The sequence below is a fragment of the Lutjanus erythropterus genome, chromosome 12 (genome assembly GCF_056507025.1).
Source record: "Lutjanus erythropterus isolate fLutEry1 chromosome 12, fLutEry1.hap2, whole genome shotgun sequence".
Taxonomy (NCBI): Eukaryota; Metazoa; Chordata; class Actinopteri; order Lutjaniformes; family Lutjanidae; genus Lutjanus; species Lutjanus erythropterus.
In genome coordinates, this window is record NC_139328.1 from 18,434,016 (window position 1) to 18,452,187 (window position 18,172).

Below are 18,172 nucleotides of genomic sequence, written 5' to 3' on the forward strand. Positions count from 1 at the left end.
AGGAAAGTGAGGCCTTGCAGGATTTAGTTTCAGACGACTCCATAAATTCATATCAAATGACTGCAGGAGTGAAATATCAGTGAGGTTACTGTAAACCCTGGTGCCTCTTGCCTTTGTGATCTTTTAGGGTAGAATTGTGCGTAGTCAAGGACAGCCTTTACACAGGAAAGTATTAACGTCCTCTGGATAACAAATCAACATAAAAAGCTAGTATTTTTAGCATCGCCTTAGAGGACATTTTCATCTACGAACAGTGTTTCCTGTTTATCTCCTGTTGTCTTTGCTGTATGTGTAGAGGTCATGAGGATGGAAAACATTCCTGCTGTCTGTGCTGTGTTCAGATAGGCAGTGTTTGTGTAACATTTTTTATTTAATTTATTCATATTTTAGTTTGTATAATGTTAGAAAAATGTGAAAAATGCTGATCAAAACTTACCAGAACCTGACATTGCTGGTTTTGTTTAAGGGATAGTTCAGATTAATTGAAGTGGGGTTGTATGAGGTACTTAGCGATAGTCAGTTTATCACCTTCAGCAGATGACGGTCAACATGCTCCCAGTTTGGAGAAGCAGAGAGAAGTACCAGCACAGACACTAAGCAATGAACTGCTGTGAACAGAGTCAGCAACAAAAGGTTTTTTACCCACTTAAATATATCTTTAATATATTTACTCTAATAAATTACATTTTAAGTAGAGCAATGTGTTAATAGTAGAGCGATGTGTTAATCGAGTCTGGCAGGCAGTCACTGAACTCCAACTCCAGAGTGTGTATTTCCAGAGCAGTGTGTTTTTGTTTGCAGGATAATGGGCTTAGCTTTACATTAGCAGATAACGGACAGTTATAAACAGCTGAGGAACTTACGGTGTAGGACTCGCCATTGGTTGTTATTGTCAAATTACAGTGTTGCACCTGTCTTGCTCTCCTGTACTGACTGTATATTACATAATATTTCAACCTATTTAATGTACTGTCTGTGGCTCCAACTTGCTATTTGGGCTGCAGTACTCATTTTTCACTCATTCAGTGACAGAAGTTGCTGTTCTACTGCTTCCTCGATTGGTTAGATTGTTTGTGTTTTTGTATAACTTTAGTGAGTCTGAACTTTCCTTTCAAAACACCAAAGTCACACAATAAGACAAAAAACTAACTGTTTAAGTTTATGCCATAGACCAGCAACTCCTGTGTTCTCGGAGGTAAAATTACTGATCTCGCCTATGGAGTTTTGTTGGTTTGGAGAGAGCAATATATGGCTTATATAACAATTGTTTCCTGTCAGAAAAGGCTGTCTGGTGGCAAATTAAAGCAGTAAAAATATTCTAAATATAGCGAATACTTAAAATGAAATAGATTTTTTCAGGTGGACCTTCTCAGTGGCTAAAATACCTTTTGTGCTGACCCTGTCGACAGTAGTATATTGTTGTACATTGCTTTTTTCAAACTGGGAGCATTCTGAGTGGCATCTACTGTAGGTAACACACTGACACAGGCACCTCATACACCCTCGTGCTTGTGTTTCTCTTTGGTCTGGGACAAATACTCACGTTTTATGGTCAGCTCTCCATAATTGGACACTCCAACCCCTTTGTCTGAGTGGACGATGCAGCGGTAGCGGCCCGAGTCGCCCTTGGTTGTGTTCTCTACGTCGAAAGTGCCTATGAAGCGGCGGTTGTTCCAAGGTTTAGTGGCTTTCATCGGGGCCTCCCGTCCACCGATGCCCTATTTGGAAGCAAGACAAAGACACAAGTGAGCCTCCAAAATGGAAAGGTTTAATAAGCAAAGTGGCCTGACCTTGTTGTGTGTTTCACAAACTCTGGTTGAGCGTACTTGTTGTCTGCTCTTGCGCGTGTCTGTTTGTGTCCTATCATTCCCATCGGTGGCTGATAGTAGGAATACATTTATCACGCAGGATTGTACACATGCGCGCGCACGCACACAAACACGCAGTGGGCTCTCCCCAGCTGTCACCCCTCACAGCAGGCAGATGGGGGACATTTGTTCATTAGAAATATTTCTTCATTACTGTCATCGGGGGACTTCACTTAATGTTTGTTTTCCAGTTCCTGTGCTAATGAGGACGTGTTTGTTAAAATGATGGAGTACCTGGCAGAGGACCTTTACCCGGCGTCATGCTCCCACTGATCACATGTGTGACAGTGTGCTTAGCAGCGGAGCCAGCAGGGTTATGTCTGCCAGATGCACTACCTTTGCTGCTCAGAACAAGGTCAATTCAAGACTGCTGTGCAGCTCAGTTGTGCCGGATATAGTACACGGTATCCACAGAGCCTACATCTATATAGGTTAAGACCATACTGCGGTGATCCGAAACAACTGTAATCCCCTGCCTCCCAGACACACAGGTCTCTGGTGGAGCAGGTGAAATCTCAAACACAAGGGCACGATAAAGCCATGTGTGAATGTCTTGGCTTGAACTTGTCAAATGATTTGAACTGTGATATATAAAAGCTGCTTGTATTTAATGAAACCAGCTTTTAAAAGTGGAAGTAAGGCTGGATACAGAGATGCAGACGAATCTGAATACATTATTCGGGAAAGTGCAAATAATGCAATGGAAACAGATATGCTTCCCACCTGAAGTTGTTTGTTATTCGGGCAAAAGCATTTGCATCTACCTTAATTAATCACCGATTTAATGCACCACCCAGCAAACATGCTGAGTGATACAAATCAAACTCACCCGGGTGTATTGTGCATTTGGCTTCGTTTGCGACATTGCTTCAGTGAGTGCAACAACAGTCATCGTCTGGAATCGAACCAGCTATGTTGGAGTGCATGCACCGTAATCACTGGGCTACCAAAGTGCTTCTAGAGCCTATTTTTTAAAGTTTGTTTGCATGAAGTTTAACCCCATGGTACAATTAGTTTCATTTTTGAGTTAATGTAACATATCTCTATCTATCAAATAGTGTTTCAACAGTTACAAGGACTTTAATATACCTTGCAAACAGATTTAAGTCAAGATTAATTGATAATGAAAATAATAGTTAGTAGCCCTACTTAGATGGGTGCTGTATTTACTATGCTAGTAGTGATGCGTCGAGCACACAGGCTCTTTAGACTTTCTGAGGTCAGAGGAAGAACCTGTGTACTTGAAACGTCACAATTAGCACAATAAATCCTTTTAACAAGAGCTTCTCGGTGTGAAAATATGTCTGTTTCAACTTGAGGTGTATTGTTGTACATTTTAAAAAGACAGCTGCAAGCCAATCATGAAGATGTACTCTGTAACTGTTTACATTTGGCCTGATGGAATTAGGGTTAACCATGTTAAAAATAACCAAGTACCCCTGCCTTATCATCTTTTTTTTGCTCCAGTCTCTCTGTGATGTTTTTGTTGATGATTTTGTTCATCATGTATTTTACTTTTGTCTCATGTTTACAACTCAGGTGCCATCAGTTTTATTCAGATCAGAGAAAATATTAACATCTAGCTGGATTTTAGTTGGATAGGATTGCTCCATTGTCATTGCACTGTTCAACGGTGCAAACACACATATCATTAAAGTAACAGAGAAAAAGAGAGAATGTAAAAATTATAATCTAGATATTGCACGTTTGGTGAATTTTTAGTCTATGTACAATCTATCTATATATAAGTAGTGCAGTTGGAATAACACAAGAATATGTATATATAGGTATATATACAGGTACGCATTTGGAAAACACACACACACTGTGCAGTGTTTTATATATACACATACAAAGCTGCAATCAGAATGTAAACACGTAGACATCAGCTGGAAAGTCGACATCTTGTGCAGGATTTTATGAATGTAAGCAGTAAAATATTGTGGTGCTGATGGTCACACATGCCCCAGGATATCAGTGTCAGTGTTTGACACTGTTAAGATCTTATAAGTAATATAAGTGTCTTAAATGTTGATCTGTTAATCATTCGAATTATGGAAAACATTGTTATTCTCTTAGACCAGACACTGGTCTTGTCTGTTCAGCATGACTCATTGGAGAACCTGCTACATGACATGACAAATACTATTCTAATTTCCAATTTAAGGAACACGCAGGCCTGCAGCCTCCTCCGACCTGGTGGCACAACAGTGCTTGAGATTAGAAGATTACATATTCAGACAATAGCGTCTGTTCAGTAAGACACATTAATTTTCAGAGGGCCCCGTTCTAATACTGATTCCACCCTCTGATCTGTTCTTTGATCTACAGTTCAAGTAAGAGGATAAAAATGAATCTCACCTGAAGCCAGAGGCGGAAATTGTCCCTTTTGCGTCCATTGACGGTGCAGTGAAAGGATGCAGTCTGTCCAGCATTGACCTCTACTCCCTTTATAGTCAGAAAGTGAGGTGTATTCACTATGGAAAAAAAAGGAAATATTTTTCAGACAGCTGTAAAAAAAAAAAAGCTACATAAAATGACATGCTGAGACACAGAGCTCAGTTTCTCTTAAAAAGAGAATTAATCACCAGAACTGGGTGCTAGAGTAGCTGCTCAACGCCTCCACCAATTTAACTTTTACCCACTTCGTAACTCTTGTGCCAAGATTTGGATGTAAAATTGGACAACTGAGAGACGTAACCTTGAACGGATACTGCTCTTTATTACACTATCTGATACTCCTCAGTGCCAGAGGCCAGCATCGCTTTGTGAGGAACATTTCCACCTAAATCCTCAAGATGAGACACCAGAGGCTGATCTCTGACCTACCAGAAACCCAATTTCTTCTGTCTCTTAACTGCATCCTCTCACTGATTGAGGGGATTTTTCCAAAAACATTATTCTCTTTTCCAGCTGTGCTCATTATCAGCACGCTCACTGAGTGGGATAGTCCACAGAAAGTAACTTATGTAGAACATTTTTGATTAGTACCGCTATTCTGCATAGAAAAATAGGGCAATTCAGTGGAGCGACCTTGATTCGAAACATAACCAAATCTCTAAAGACTTGGCAAAAGCTAATTCTATCACTTTCATCATCAAGACTTTCACTTCTACTTAATATTTTATAACCTCGTCTTTGAACTGCACCTCCTTTATAACTTTGTCCTGTCAATCCACCTCGTGCCAAAAAAGACAAATCTATTTTTCTCATCGCTAATGTCTTCTTTAATGATGGAGAGAGAGGCAGACCACCCGTTGGCATAATCACACCTTTGTGCTAGATATTCCACATGGTCGTATAAATAGAAAATGAATTGGCTGTGCTCCACGGAGGAGTTGCTCTGATCACTTTGCTTATCACTCAAAGAAACCCAATTGCCACTGAGTGGGTTATCGATCCGCTCGCACTTTTACGCATTTGAACATTGATCACGTCGCAGGGCCTCATTGATTTACTCAAATACATTTATATGCAACACCTATGGCCATATAAATCCATCTTATTGACATAACATTTGTAGGAATTCAGCTGCTTTCAAATGGTTACCAGGTCATTAGCGCCTAACAATCAGAGCTTGATACTTCAGCTATGAGGGGTATAGTTAAGTATAAATCAATTGATGAAAACCTGTGTGGTATTGATTTAGACTTATACTGTAGAGTGTAAAAACCTCTTACTATGAACTTAAAGGGATAGTTCAGATTATTTGATGTAGGGTTTTAAGAGGAACTTATCATTAATCAGTGTACTGCCTACAGTATTGCCTGCTGGCCGGCATGCCCCTAGTTAGGAGACGCAGAGAGAGACACCAGCATTAAAGCAATACAATAAACTGCTGTGGACTGGGCCAGTATCAGTATCAGTAAATCAGTATAAGTGCACACTCTATTTTGAATATTTTCTGAAATACTTTGCTCTCAAACAGCCTTTCATGGTGAGAAACTGCTGTTATATAAGCCAAATATTGCTCCAACCAAAGTCCATTGACAAAATCAGTGATTTTACCTCATAGTTGCTGGTCTACCACTGCCTCAATTGGTTAGTTAGTTTGTGTCATCTTATGACTTCAGTCAATCTGAGCTTACCTTTTGAAACACCAAAGTCACACAATTAATACAAACAAACTAACCATTTGAAGCAGCGGTAGACCAGCAGGTCATGTGTTTTGCGAGGTAAAATTACTGATTTGGTCTATTGAGTTTGGTTGGAGCAATATTTGGCTTATATAACGTCAGTTTCCTGCCAAAAAAGGCTGTTTGGCAGGAAAGTAATTTGGTGATAATATTAGAAATATAGTGTAAAAAAAAACTTTTGTTGCTGAGCCTGTCCACAGCAGTTCGTACTGTAAGTACCTCATGTAACCACACATCAAATAATCTGAACTATCCCTTTAAACTTAAGCAGTGCCATATGGACTAACATGACTCTAAAGTACTCAAAAGCATAGCAATGAGGAATCCTGAAGAGCCCTCATCCTTGTACTCCCACAGCAGCATCCTATCCCAAAAGCCGGAGCAGAAAAATTCTAAATATGCTGGTGATTACATGTTCATTAGCTCCGCAGCGCACTCTGAAGTGCCTGTACTTATATTCAGCAAGGGTAGCAGAAATCCGAACATCTGAGAGATGAGATGCTTTACTGAATATCCTTCAGGGAGGAGTAGTATAGTGGAATCCAAACACAAGCAGCCACATGCTGTACGGTAGTATTTGTTTTTCGTCCCCTCCGCCTCTTTTTTGGACTATTTCTCCCATCATCTCTCAAAGGATAGATTTAACAGAGCCACTCCAGCATTAAATCCTGAACACACTTCAGCATGTCAAGTGTATGCTCATAAATCTTAAGGGAGCATGGAGGAGGGAGGTTTACACTTTGGACTGGCTGTAGCATACACTTTGAAGGCCTTTTGTTTGACTGGGAGGCCTTGGATAGAACAACGATGCAGGTATTTGGGAAGGTGTCATGGAAAGGACAATGACTCTTTGATGATATTCTTTTATGGCGAAGGGAAAAAAGGACTTACTGCACTGGTGGCCCTGGACCACGACGTCTTTGATGGCCAGCAAGCCACGCTGCCCTGAGGTTACGGCTTCAAACACAATCTGAGGAGGAGAGAGAAGACTCATAACACCAATGATAAATGGCCACATGTCTTCAAATGGCACTTGAGTGAGGCTGCAGAGAGAAGTCCTGCTCCTGCTAATGCGATCTTGCTCTTAGCTGGTCTGCAGCTGGTCACAAAGCAGCTGCAGGCCACTGACGATATTTCCACAATATGTCACAGTCGATAGGTGCTATGACATGCAAGTGTTAAATTAGGTTTGAGCGTTGAGACGATTAGCACACGGTCAGTGATATACACACAGTGTACACACCTACTGTAACATCACAGCTGTGTTTAGGGGGTCGTTTCACCCAAATTGCCCTTCTGTGGAAGTGTGTGTCCTGTAAAAGTAGCATTGAGAGTGCTCTCTGTTTTTATGCCCCTAAACTATGAAACTCACTGTCTCTGGACATCAGAAAGGCAAACACCTGCTGTGTATTTTTAAAACAAAATTACAAACCTATCTTTTTAATCTGGCTTTTAATTTGGAGCAAAATTATAGCCTTAGTTTTCAAGTTTTAATCATTGTTTTTTTTTACTTTTGTTTTTAAATCTCCAGTGTCTGTTTTATTTTATTTGATTTTATTATATTGACTTTTATTCCAATTATTTTTTAACATTCTATGTTCATTATCGTTGTGCAGACCTTGTTGTTTTTTGTTTTAATTGTGCTATACGTGAGGCGCTTTGGGTTGCATATGTGTAATAGGGTTGGGCAATTGGACGAATTTATTGTCTATCAACAATGGGCCGAATCCCTCACTGGTTGCTTTTTTGGGCCGATTTTTGGGGCGATATTTGTCATTTTATTTTGCTAATGTGACGGTCTGCAGAGTGACAGCTGCTGCTCTGCACCGTGCACACCTACTCAGTCTCAGCCGCTGTTTTCATGTTGTAAATTAAGGGTTTAATTCAACCAAACCAGAGTTGGTGACTGCTGGAAGAGTGGGCAGACTGACAAAGATGGTTTTGGTGGGTTTTACATTTTTTTCTGTCAAGCTTGAATTAAGTGAATTTTCCAAGGATTTAATGAGCTTTATTAAGTTGCTCCAGCTACAGACTTTAGTAATCTGTCAATCTGTTGCTAGGAAACATTATATGGCTTTCAAATCCAGGAAGTGAGTGTAAGATCATGACATACAGTGAAGTTCACTGATAACAGTTTTAGCAGGCCAAATACTAACCTTAACAAACAATCCTTTCATAAATATTAGTGTGACTTTTTTTTTTAATTTACTCATGCAAAAATCAGAGAAATGTGAGTGTTTGAGAGTTAGTGGTATTTGTGTAGAGTGAAGGTGAACTAACAAATGTAGCTAACCTAACCAGTGTTATCTGGCAAATTAATCTGACACTTTAATAATGTTGGAATGTAACTAAGTAGGTATAGTCAAGTACTGTACTTAAGCATGAGCTTAAGGTACTTCTACTCTAGTATTTCCATTTTGTACTCATCTATATTTGTACTCCATTATATTTTGGGAGCCACTATTGTTGCACTTTTTTTGACAACATTAGTTACTTGTTACTCTGCAGAGCTTGATTATTAATCTAAAATATAAATCAATGAATAAATTATGATATATTACTATCGATTAAGTTACTTGGCAATGTATACAGTAATTAAAATTAGCTCCAACTTTACCAGCTGCAACATTAGTGATGCCGACACGTTAATGCAGCAACTATAATCCAACAATATTGTGTTATTCTGAAAAGGACCATTCTGCATAATAAGCACTTTTACTTTTGTTACTTCAGTATTTATTTTAGTATAGCAAACCCTTGTACTTTTACTTTGGTAAGATTTTGAGTGCAGGACTTGTACTTGTAACAGAATATTTGTAGATTCTGGTATTAGTATTTTTACTTATGTAAAAGATCTGAATACTTCTGTCACTGCATTTTCAGCTTTTCTTTTACTGTTCAATCTATGGATATTATACTCTGTTATCAAGTTAATGTTACCTTGGTTAGTTATTTCACTTATCTCTGAAAGTATTTCATCTAGTAGTTACTGCCTATAAATATTTAGTAAGAACTAATCTCTACATAATGAGTTGTGTGATTCAAATAATTTAATTCTATGATGTGTAAATCTTCACTTAGCAAACACTTATATATAACTAGGCTAAATTTAAATTTAGGAACAGTTTATGCAAGAGCTACTGTTCACTTTGGATAATCCAAAGACCTCGTTGCCAACTATTTTTTTGCAGTACTGCTGTCACTACTTTCCATCAAACTGTTTGTGTCTATAAAAACTATTGACTTGGGTAATATTCTCAGAAGCAAAAAAAAAAAAAAATGCAGAGGTAAGTGTGGATAAATGCAGAGGTAAGTGTGAACATAACTTCTGTGAACCAGCTGTGCGATGCAAATTTACAGGGGATCTCTTCCCGGAGAAGCTGCTGCTGCTGCATTTCACAGTTGCTCTGTGTCTCGTGTTACTTGGTTGACGTGTTTGTTGCTAACTCTGACAACAGAAATGTAGAAATCATGTACAACTGTGCTGTGTAGTACTAACACGACCCTATTTAAAGGCCCAAGTTCAAGTGCAAAACAAATGGCCCTAAGCCCTAACGGAGGGTGTGTCACGGCAGAATGTCAGAGTTATGTACTCGCTGGTCTGCAGTGTGATAAAAAGGGAAACAGAATGTGAGTCCCTTTCCAAACCCAGGGTGTGGTGCAGAGCCCCATTACACCACACACATTCAGACTACACATGTTTTGCATGCCGTTATTCCCTAAATATAAGCCTATAGCTGCCAGTGAATGGTATATATTAATGGGTATGTTCCGTATACAGTGTCGCCCAGAAACTTGTGTCCTGCTCGTCATCGCGAGGCTACACACGCATACATCTCTGAGATTCCTTTTGTAGCCTAGGAATGTGGAGGCGGAGATAGTTACCATTGTCATCTGGGAAGCAGGATGCCTTCAGATAAGGCTGTCTAATTATAAATTTCTTTTTTTGTCTCATGAAATATGAAAGTGAATGTCTTGGGTGCCAATTATGGCCTCATTACAGGCTAATTTAAAGGAAATTAAAAGGCCAACCACTCCATATATCGCCACCAGACAAATGAACTAGCCCCCACTCTCTAATTGAAATCCTTTGTTTGTGCAACAGACATCAGTCAGCCTGCCTAATAGCTGTGATATAATTGATTCCAACATCAATGATAGTGCAGTGCATAATTGGGCCTGACCCACAGAGTGAAAATATTCACATGGGACGAAAGCTGCAGATGTCACGGGAAAGTTCACCATTCTCATTTGTCAGAGAGACAGACAGTGAACCCAACATTCAATGTCTACATTGCCGCACCGGCTATCCCTAAGGGACTGGGCTAAGTACTACATTACAGCAGGATTGATTAGCTCTGCCATACGTTCTACTGTATAGAAATCAAGATAGATGAGGACATTTGGGTTTTTCTCTCTCATTGGTGCTCTGCTGAATATCAGGAGACATAATGGATGTTCATCTTACACACAGGGTACATATTGTGTAACATGCATTACATTTACTGAAAAATATATATTTTTTCACAGTGTTCAGACGTTACGGAAATGCATGACAATCTCAATTAAAAGTTTTAGGGATGACCTGACAAAAGAGTAATTATCAAAGGCTGAAAGGCTCATGATGACTAAAAGCCGTACCGGTAATTAAAAAATAATTTCCAAGTATCAGGTGGCTTCCCTTTGACAATTGCGTAGGTTACTATGCAATTAAAGATACCTATAATTAGTGCCATGTTGTTAATTAGTGACAATTTTAAGCATTGGTCTCTTTTTTTTCTTGACTGAGAGTGGTGCTAAGATCATTAGCATCCTTGTATCCACCCGTGTTGTCAGTTTGGGTCTGGAACGATTACAACAAACAGAGACAAAGCTTCCACTGGGGTTTGAAAGGCAACAGATGCTGGGAATTTCCCTCAACACATTGGGAAGCATAATATATCATTTGGGGCCTAAATGCTCTCCCTGCAGTACGTGCAGAGATTTGCTGAAACACACCACCAACAGCATGTCAAAGTGTTCAACTGTCACTAAACTTCACTTTGAATTATACAGCTTTATCCATCTGTATCAGTATCAGCGTTTATATGTTGTCCTGTTTTTTTTGGCAGAACATGAGGCAGATTTGCTTTTTTTTCTTTTTTCTTTTTATAGGCAGCATTTATATTTGATTATTCCATTTGTGTTTTTTTTCATTTATGGCTATTTATTATTATTAAAAATAATAGTCAAAGCTTACTGTTTCAGTGCCCTTATTGGCTAATAGATAAGGGATGTCACAATTTCAATATCAAATTGAAATTCAATTAAAATGAGCTTTCAGTTTCAATAATCTAAATCAAAGGCAGAATTGGCAAGTCTCCTAGTACTTTTTTCTCCATCCCTGCCTACTTGCAGCATCCAACACATGCTTCAAGCAAAAAACACTTCAAAGATGACACAGCGTAGCTTGATACTACGACATATTTATGAGTAATAAACATTTGTCTGATTTTCTGTTGTAATTGTGTGAGGTTCACCCGTTTTTTGCTCATAAAACGCCTGTACTAAAAAGGCCTTTTTGGTAGGATCATAGGCAAGTTTTAGCCTTCATACAATTTTTTAAGACTTCTTTTTCTCATTCAGTACATACTGAGGACACAAAATCCATTAAGTTTGTTTATGCTGCAATCTGTGTGAGGTTGACCCACACTTCTGGGTAAAATGCCTGGACTACTTGATTGGTTTGTCACACTGAAGAAACAGTTCAAGTGTCTGAACTTCACAAATAAAAGCTGAGCGAAATGTTTTTTTTTCTTAATTTCAAAAAAGAATCAATGACATTTAGTGCTCAGACTTGTGCTTTATATTTTATTTCAGCTACAAATGTTTGCACGTAGGATGAATCCAAACACAACGAACTGTGCCTCTAGTACACACAGACGTCTTGAGCCGATCTGAAAACATTTGTACAGACTGGCTTTGCATCATTATGTCACACAAGGGTCACCTTCCTGTCAACAGCGAGCAGTGACTATTAGTGGTAGCTGCAGCACATTCTGTCCATCTCAACTGTTGCCCTCCCCCTCTTCTCCCTTTCTTTTGTCCATGTGCCCCTCATTAAGGCTCCTCTCTTGCATTGAGCAGTGAGAAGCTCAGCGGTGTCCCTTGTTAACTAAGTTATCAGAGTTGCCATGATGAGCAGGCAGGAGGACTCCCCTCAGCTTTACTGTGGACCAGCACAGCCAGGCCGTAATGAAATAATTCACCAAGGGACTGTCTCCCATTGGGAGGTTAAGGGGTCTCTCTGCATCAATTAACATTTGGTGGACTTGTGGAACAAGCCCGGCAAAGACTAATAGCCAGGCAAGTGTGAAATCACCTTGCCCCGGCCAGCAGTCATGTGCATTGGTAAGTGAAAATGAGTTTTCAGAATTGGAAAAAGAGAGCTGGCTCAGATGGAAGGGAGAGAGAACAGATTACCATGGATACCGAGGTAGCCCCAGAAATCAATAATCTTAGGTGTTTTGAATGGGCTATTGTGCAATTGTTTGGATCTTCTCAAATAATAAATTTGTCTTGCTCCTCCCAGTGAACAGGCTTTAATGACTCTGGCTTAAACATAAAGGCCGCTCACAATGAGCAACCTAGTTTTGTGATGAGACATTATGCAAAACAGAACCGGATCCAGACTACATTTCCTCACCTGGTAGAAGTTGGGCCAGTAGGTGCTGATGGCCAGCTCGATTTGTCCCCAGGAGCGTGTGGCTGGACCGGACACGTTCCAAACAGGCATACCCATGGGACTGTTGTTCTCTTTGATATAAACATTGAGGTGACCTGGGTGGCTGTTGTCTCTGCCCCCAATGTAGTAGTGGAAGGTAACGCAATGGGTGTCATTCTCCCGCAGCTGCGGTGTCAGCAGTAAGGCCTTCTGCCCTGCAAAGCGACCTGACGTGTTCACCATCATGAAGGCTGAACCTGCAACAAGGACAAGGAAGACGAGTTAGGGTTAAAGTTAGGTTTTGTCCAAACAGTATTTCAGACAGTGACATGTACAATGATATTTGTAGTAAAAAGTCCTGTAACAGTCATACTCATCCATTTTCCTTCATACAACTGAAAACCCATCCACCTGGCATGTTAGCACGCTAAAACTATAAAAATGCACTCAGGAGAGTTAAGGCCTCTGCCAGGCAGCAGATGGTGCAGCACCTACTGCAATGCCCCCACAACTGCCAGATGCAGCCAGAGCAGATTTGCAAACTTTTGAATAAAGTTTTTGTATAGTATACAGTACAATATACAGCATCAGTTTCTTAATGAGATGTATGAAGAGTGTTTTTGTATAGTACAGTCTCAATTTTCTTTAATTTAATAAGCAATCAGGTAGCTTTACAAAAATATAATAGATATAGAAACCTAATTTTTTGGAGAATCTCACAAAAGATGAAATTCTAAATAATTTACACTTGTTGTTGGTTAGAGACTGATTAGATAAAGCTGATTAGATCACCCACAGTAACTGAGGTCAATTCCAACAAGTAACCACTATCATGTTAAATTTTTCAGATTTATATTAAACTGAATTTCACGAATATTGGTTCAGAATAAAGGGAGTTGCAGTCGATTTTGTCATGAAGTCTTCATCTCTCGTGCAGACTTCTGTTTTCTGTTTACTAGTGGACCCTGAACGCTCCAATACGGCGATCGTGCAAACAGATAGCACAAGGGGCAAAATATGTCCTTCAACAGACTTGATAAGCCGTCTTTTTAGCCTAGCAGTTGTTGATGACTTACTGCCCCTACCATCCAATTTAGGGGAGTCAGCAGTCAGTATAAAACACAGTAGTCAATAAAATCGTCTTTTCAAAAACTGTAAACCACCACAATCATTACAGGTCCCTGATTGAACAGAAAACACGTTAGCCTGATGGGCTGGCGGAGATACTACAAAAGGTAGGATGTCCACCACTTTGATGTGACTGAAATATCTCAGCTACTGGATGCATTGCCATCATGTTTCGTAGAGACTCTCAGATGATGTATCCTAATGACTTCAGTGATCCCTTAGGCCTAACTTTTCATCTAGTATCATCACCGGGTCAAATTTGAAGACTAAATAACTGCAAAACAAATAATATTCCCACCAACCTCGGCTTAATTCTGTGTTGAGTAGCAAATATTAGCATGCTAACATGCTAAACTAAAATAGATAACTATCTAAACATTTTCCCTGTGGCATATTTGCATGCAGACTTTAGAACTCAACGCAAAGCTCTGCCATGCCTCAAAGAGCTGCTAGCATGATTGTAGACTTACTGTTATTTTGTATGTTCAGTTAAGGCAATACATGGTGGCGCATAACAAGCATCTAAAAACGTAATGTCTTAACACTTTAAAACTAGGGTTGGAGATTCTGGAGAAAGATAGTTGATTGTTGAGTCTCATTCGCAGCTTGTCATATATACAGATGTTTTGGGTTGGAAGTTTGGTCTGAAACACCTGCCTCAGTGACTTATTGCTTATTTTCATTCAGGGAAGGTGAATTCTTCATAATGCCATTAAGAGCACAAGGAGGACCCAGAGGAACCACATTATCTCACATATTAACTCTCTTATGTACTATTATCAGGCTATAGTGACAGTTTCAGCAGATTTGACAACAGGTTATTTTTATAAGTTACCTACTGAACCTTTAATGTTTTCTCAGTTGAAATGTAAAGACACACTACTGTCCTATTTCTCGTGTTTGCTTTAGGTGTCAAATGCCACATTGCGATGTGTTTGACAATCTCATTTGACTGCATTGCATTTAACACCCACAGATTTTCCAAAAGAAGCGGCGTGATGCAAGTTTATTTATATAGCACCTTTCAACAAGAAGTCAAAAGAATGACACCGCAGAAAACATTTTTCTAAACTCTGTGATTATGTTTTGAAACTTGAGATGAGTTTTAAAAACAGTGGAGGGAAAAAACTTATGTAATGTAGCTATTTATAAAGTAAGACGCCAAACACTAATGTGGTATTTTATGAACACTAAAATATTTACAGTTACATAAGATATGAAATAACTTTGTATAAATGTGGTAAAAGTATGACAGCTATCTTAATGTAAAAGGAAAGTTGGGATTTTGTGTAAAATGTAAATAAAACAGACTGCAATGGTTTGCGATTAGCAATCATTTTCAACTTGTATTTAATTAAATACAGTAGAAAAATAACATATTCAATGATCAAACTGATAAACTTTCTTTCCTGTAAATATACACTCATTCTGAATGTGATGCTTGCAACAGGTTTCCAGAGAGTTGGGACAGGGGCAACAAAAGACTGGAAAAGTTGTGGAATACTCACAAATCATCTGTTGAGAACATCGAACAGGTTAACAGGTTAATTGGTGACAGGGGATAGCATCATGATTTGGTATTAAACAGGCATCCTTGAAAGGCTCAATCTTTCCAAGCATGGATGGAGTGAGGTTAACCACTTTGTGAAAAACTGCGTGGGTAACACTGAATGTCCATAACCTTTGACTCCTCAGGCAGCATTGCATTAAAAACTGAATCAGAAACCACATAATTGTATAAAGGATGCTACACAGACCCAGAACTTTGGAAAAGCATTGTCAGTAACACAGTTTATCTCTGCATGTACAAATGCAAGTTAAGACTCTACCATGTAAAGTGAAAGCCAAATATCAACAACATCCAGAAATAATGCAGACTTCTCTGGGCCTGAGGTCATCAGAGATGGACTGACACAAAGTGGAAAAGTGTGCTGTGGTCTGTCAAGTCCACATTTCAGTTTGTTTTCAGAAATCATGAATGTGTGCCCCTGTCCCAAGCAGGCATCAAATTCAGAATAAGTGAATATTTACAAAAAACAATAAAGTTGATCAGTTTGAGCATTAAATACCTTGTTTTTGTACTATATTCAATTTAAATATCGATCAAAAGTATTTACATCCTGTTTCTTTATGTTTTATACACTGTCCCAACTTTTTTGGAACACAGCAAAATAACTTGGATCTACTGGTGTTAAGAGGCAGGTGGTTATTAACAAAACATAAAGATCTCCTAAACAAGAATGAGATTATTACTAGCAATCAGGTCCTGAGGTTTAACAGTAACTAAATAAAAGGGCTAATCTTATAAGAGTATGCAAGTAGCAGGTAAATGACTGTGCTGAGGCCTTGGCTGTGCTGAGCAATAATGAGAAAACACTCTTATCTATAGATTGATAGAAACTCTCTCACCATTATCATTCATCAAAACACAAAGACAATAAAAGACCAATCCTACAAATGCTGGATATTTGAGAAGAGTGTTTTTGTCCCTCAATGACAGAGAGAAGGGAAATGATGAGAAATCAATAAGTTAAAATCTATTTGCCAACCAAGCCCCATTTAGATTTTATCGCTCTGGTTCAATATTAAAGGTTAATCTAATTCCCTCCCCTCTTGCCAATAAAACACAAGTGAGAATTATTATATTGGCAAACTTTCAAGGAGATGCAGAACACATTCTATTTGTCATCATCCTATTTAGCTTGGCGTGGTAATGAGATGGCACAAATCGTAACAGCATTTGAGACGCAGCCAAAAAGACTCAGTTTATGTTGGAATACATCTTTTTAGAAGCGTGGTAATGATTGGAAGGCACATTTTGCTTAGAGGTGAGACAAACAACCTGTTAGCTCTGCTCTCCTGCATGCGTGGCAGAGCCGAACCTGCAGTGGATGTGAATCTTTGTCATTAAATTTAACATCTGGTGATTCACTCAGATATGGTGTTAAAAAGGGTGAATAACGTCAACTAAATCAGCAGGCTCGGTCCCCGAGTGTGTCAGCCGAACAGCCTCTCACAAAACCCTATTTGCTCCATCAATGACTCGAGCTTGCCCACTTGTCTTGTTGTGCTGCACTTGTAACGCTCACCAATTCCATCTGTCTCCAGCTTCAGATAACGAGTGGGGGTTCTGTCATGTTTACACAATGAAACAGGAGGAGAGGGAGCAGAGGAGGAGGAGGAGGAGGAGGAGCAGTGAGTTGTGATGACACTAAGTCAGCCTCCTCAGCTTTGTTTGTTAAGTAGTGGCAAGTTGTTGTGTTAAAGGATCTAACACGGTTTGGGTCACATGACGGGCTTCATTTTAATATGGATAATATTCATAATGACTCCCACACATATGTGAAACCATGGACACAAACCAGAGAAACTATGATATACTGCTGGTGACTCTATGCACGTTTAGTGTAGACCTCACTGCAGGACTGCAGTCAAATGGCTAGTGATTGTTCATTTTTTACCAGCCACTCAAGATTACCTTTGTCTTTTTTGTTTTGTTTTGTTTTGTTTTGTGTGCATTGATCGACCCACAATCCATGGGTCGGTCGAGCTCAGGTCAACTTCCTACAAAATATCCAGCGTCAAATAACAAAGCAGCGTTCAGAGTGAGTTAATAATAACTTACAGAAACAATGCATGCAACCCAGCAAACAGGAGACGTCTGCCAGACGTGCAGATCATGTCAAAAAAAATCGGTTGGCCTAGAACCATATCTGCGCGTGCACCGCGTGTTTAGACGTGCAAGACAGGTGCGAGAAATCGACCTGTGATTAATGAAATATTTGTTGCTGTTGTTCAGAAGACGTCATAAAAAGATGATAGAAATAGATGGAAAAACTTTCATTCCACATTTGCAACATACAACAACACAATGAAAAGACGTCTTCTTGACATATCTTTGCTCTCCCTCTCAAAGGGGCTGGAGCAGCGAACACAGCAACAAGCTCATCCAGAGTGTGCTTTCAGCTCGGCTGGTCGGTGCTCAGAGCACATTGAAATAGGTGAAATGCCGCAACTGTGAAGCCTGCATCATTTGTGTCTGTGTATTTGTGAGAGAGAGAGAAACAGAAAAGAGAAACTAGAGTTAATGTCTTTAATGACTGATTACATGTTTTGCTACCATTCAACGATAAAGAACACAGTTTAAAACAACATCTGTTTAGACTTTGGTCTTCTCACTACTGTGGACAGGAGGATAAAAGAGAGTGCTCTAACATCCTTTCTCTGTTCCTTACAGCACCTCGAAGAGTGCTGGGGCCCTCAGTCCTGACGAGGGATGAAGTAACTGGTTTCATGATAAACCATGATAAAATTCCCCTTTTTAAATTTAGTGTTAT

General features: G+C 39.4%; 1 protein-coding gene across 9 annotated transcripts in view; it reads right to left on the minus strand.

Moving 5' to 3' along the window:
* The window catches only part of LOC146317867 (receptor-type tyrosine-protein phosphatase mu), a 237,728-nt gene that overhangs the window by 146,867 nt on the left and 72,689 nt on the right, over positions 1–18,172 (minus strand). For all 9 annotated transcript variants that reach the window (XM_084733216.1, XM_084733221.1, XM_084733218.1 and 6 more), the window contains exons 3-6: positions 12,690–12,964; positions 6,896–6,974; positions 4,230–4,345; positions 1,544–1,718 (exon numbers count right to left, since the gene is read on the minus strand). In XM_084733216.1, the coding sequence (XP_084589342.1) occupies positions 1,544–1,718; positions 4,230–4,345; positions 6,896–6,974; positions 12,690–12,964 (645 nt within the window). The remainder of the gene's footprint in view (positions 1–1,543; positions 1,719–4,229; positions 4,346–6,895; positions 6,975–12,689; positions 12,965–18,172) is intronic.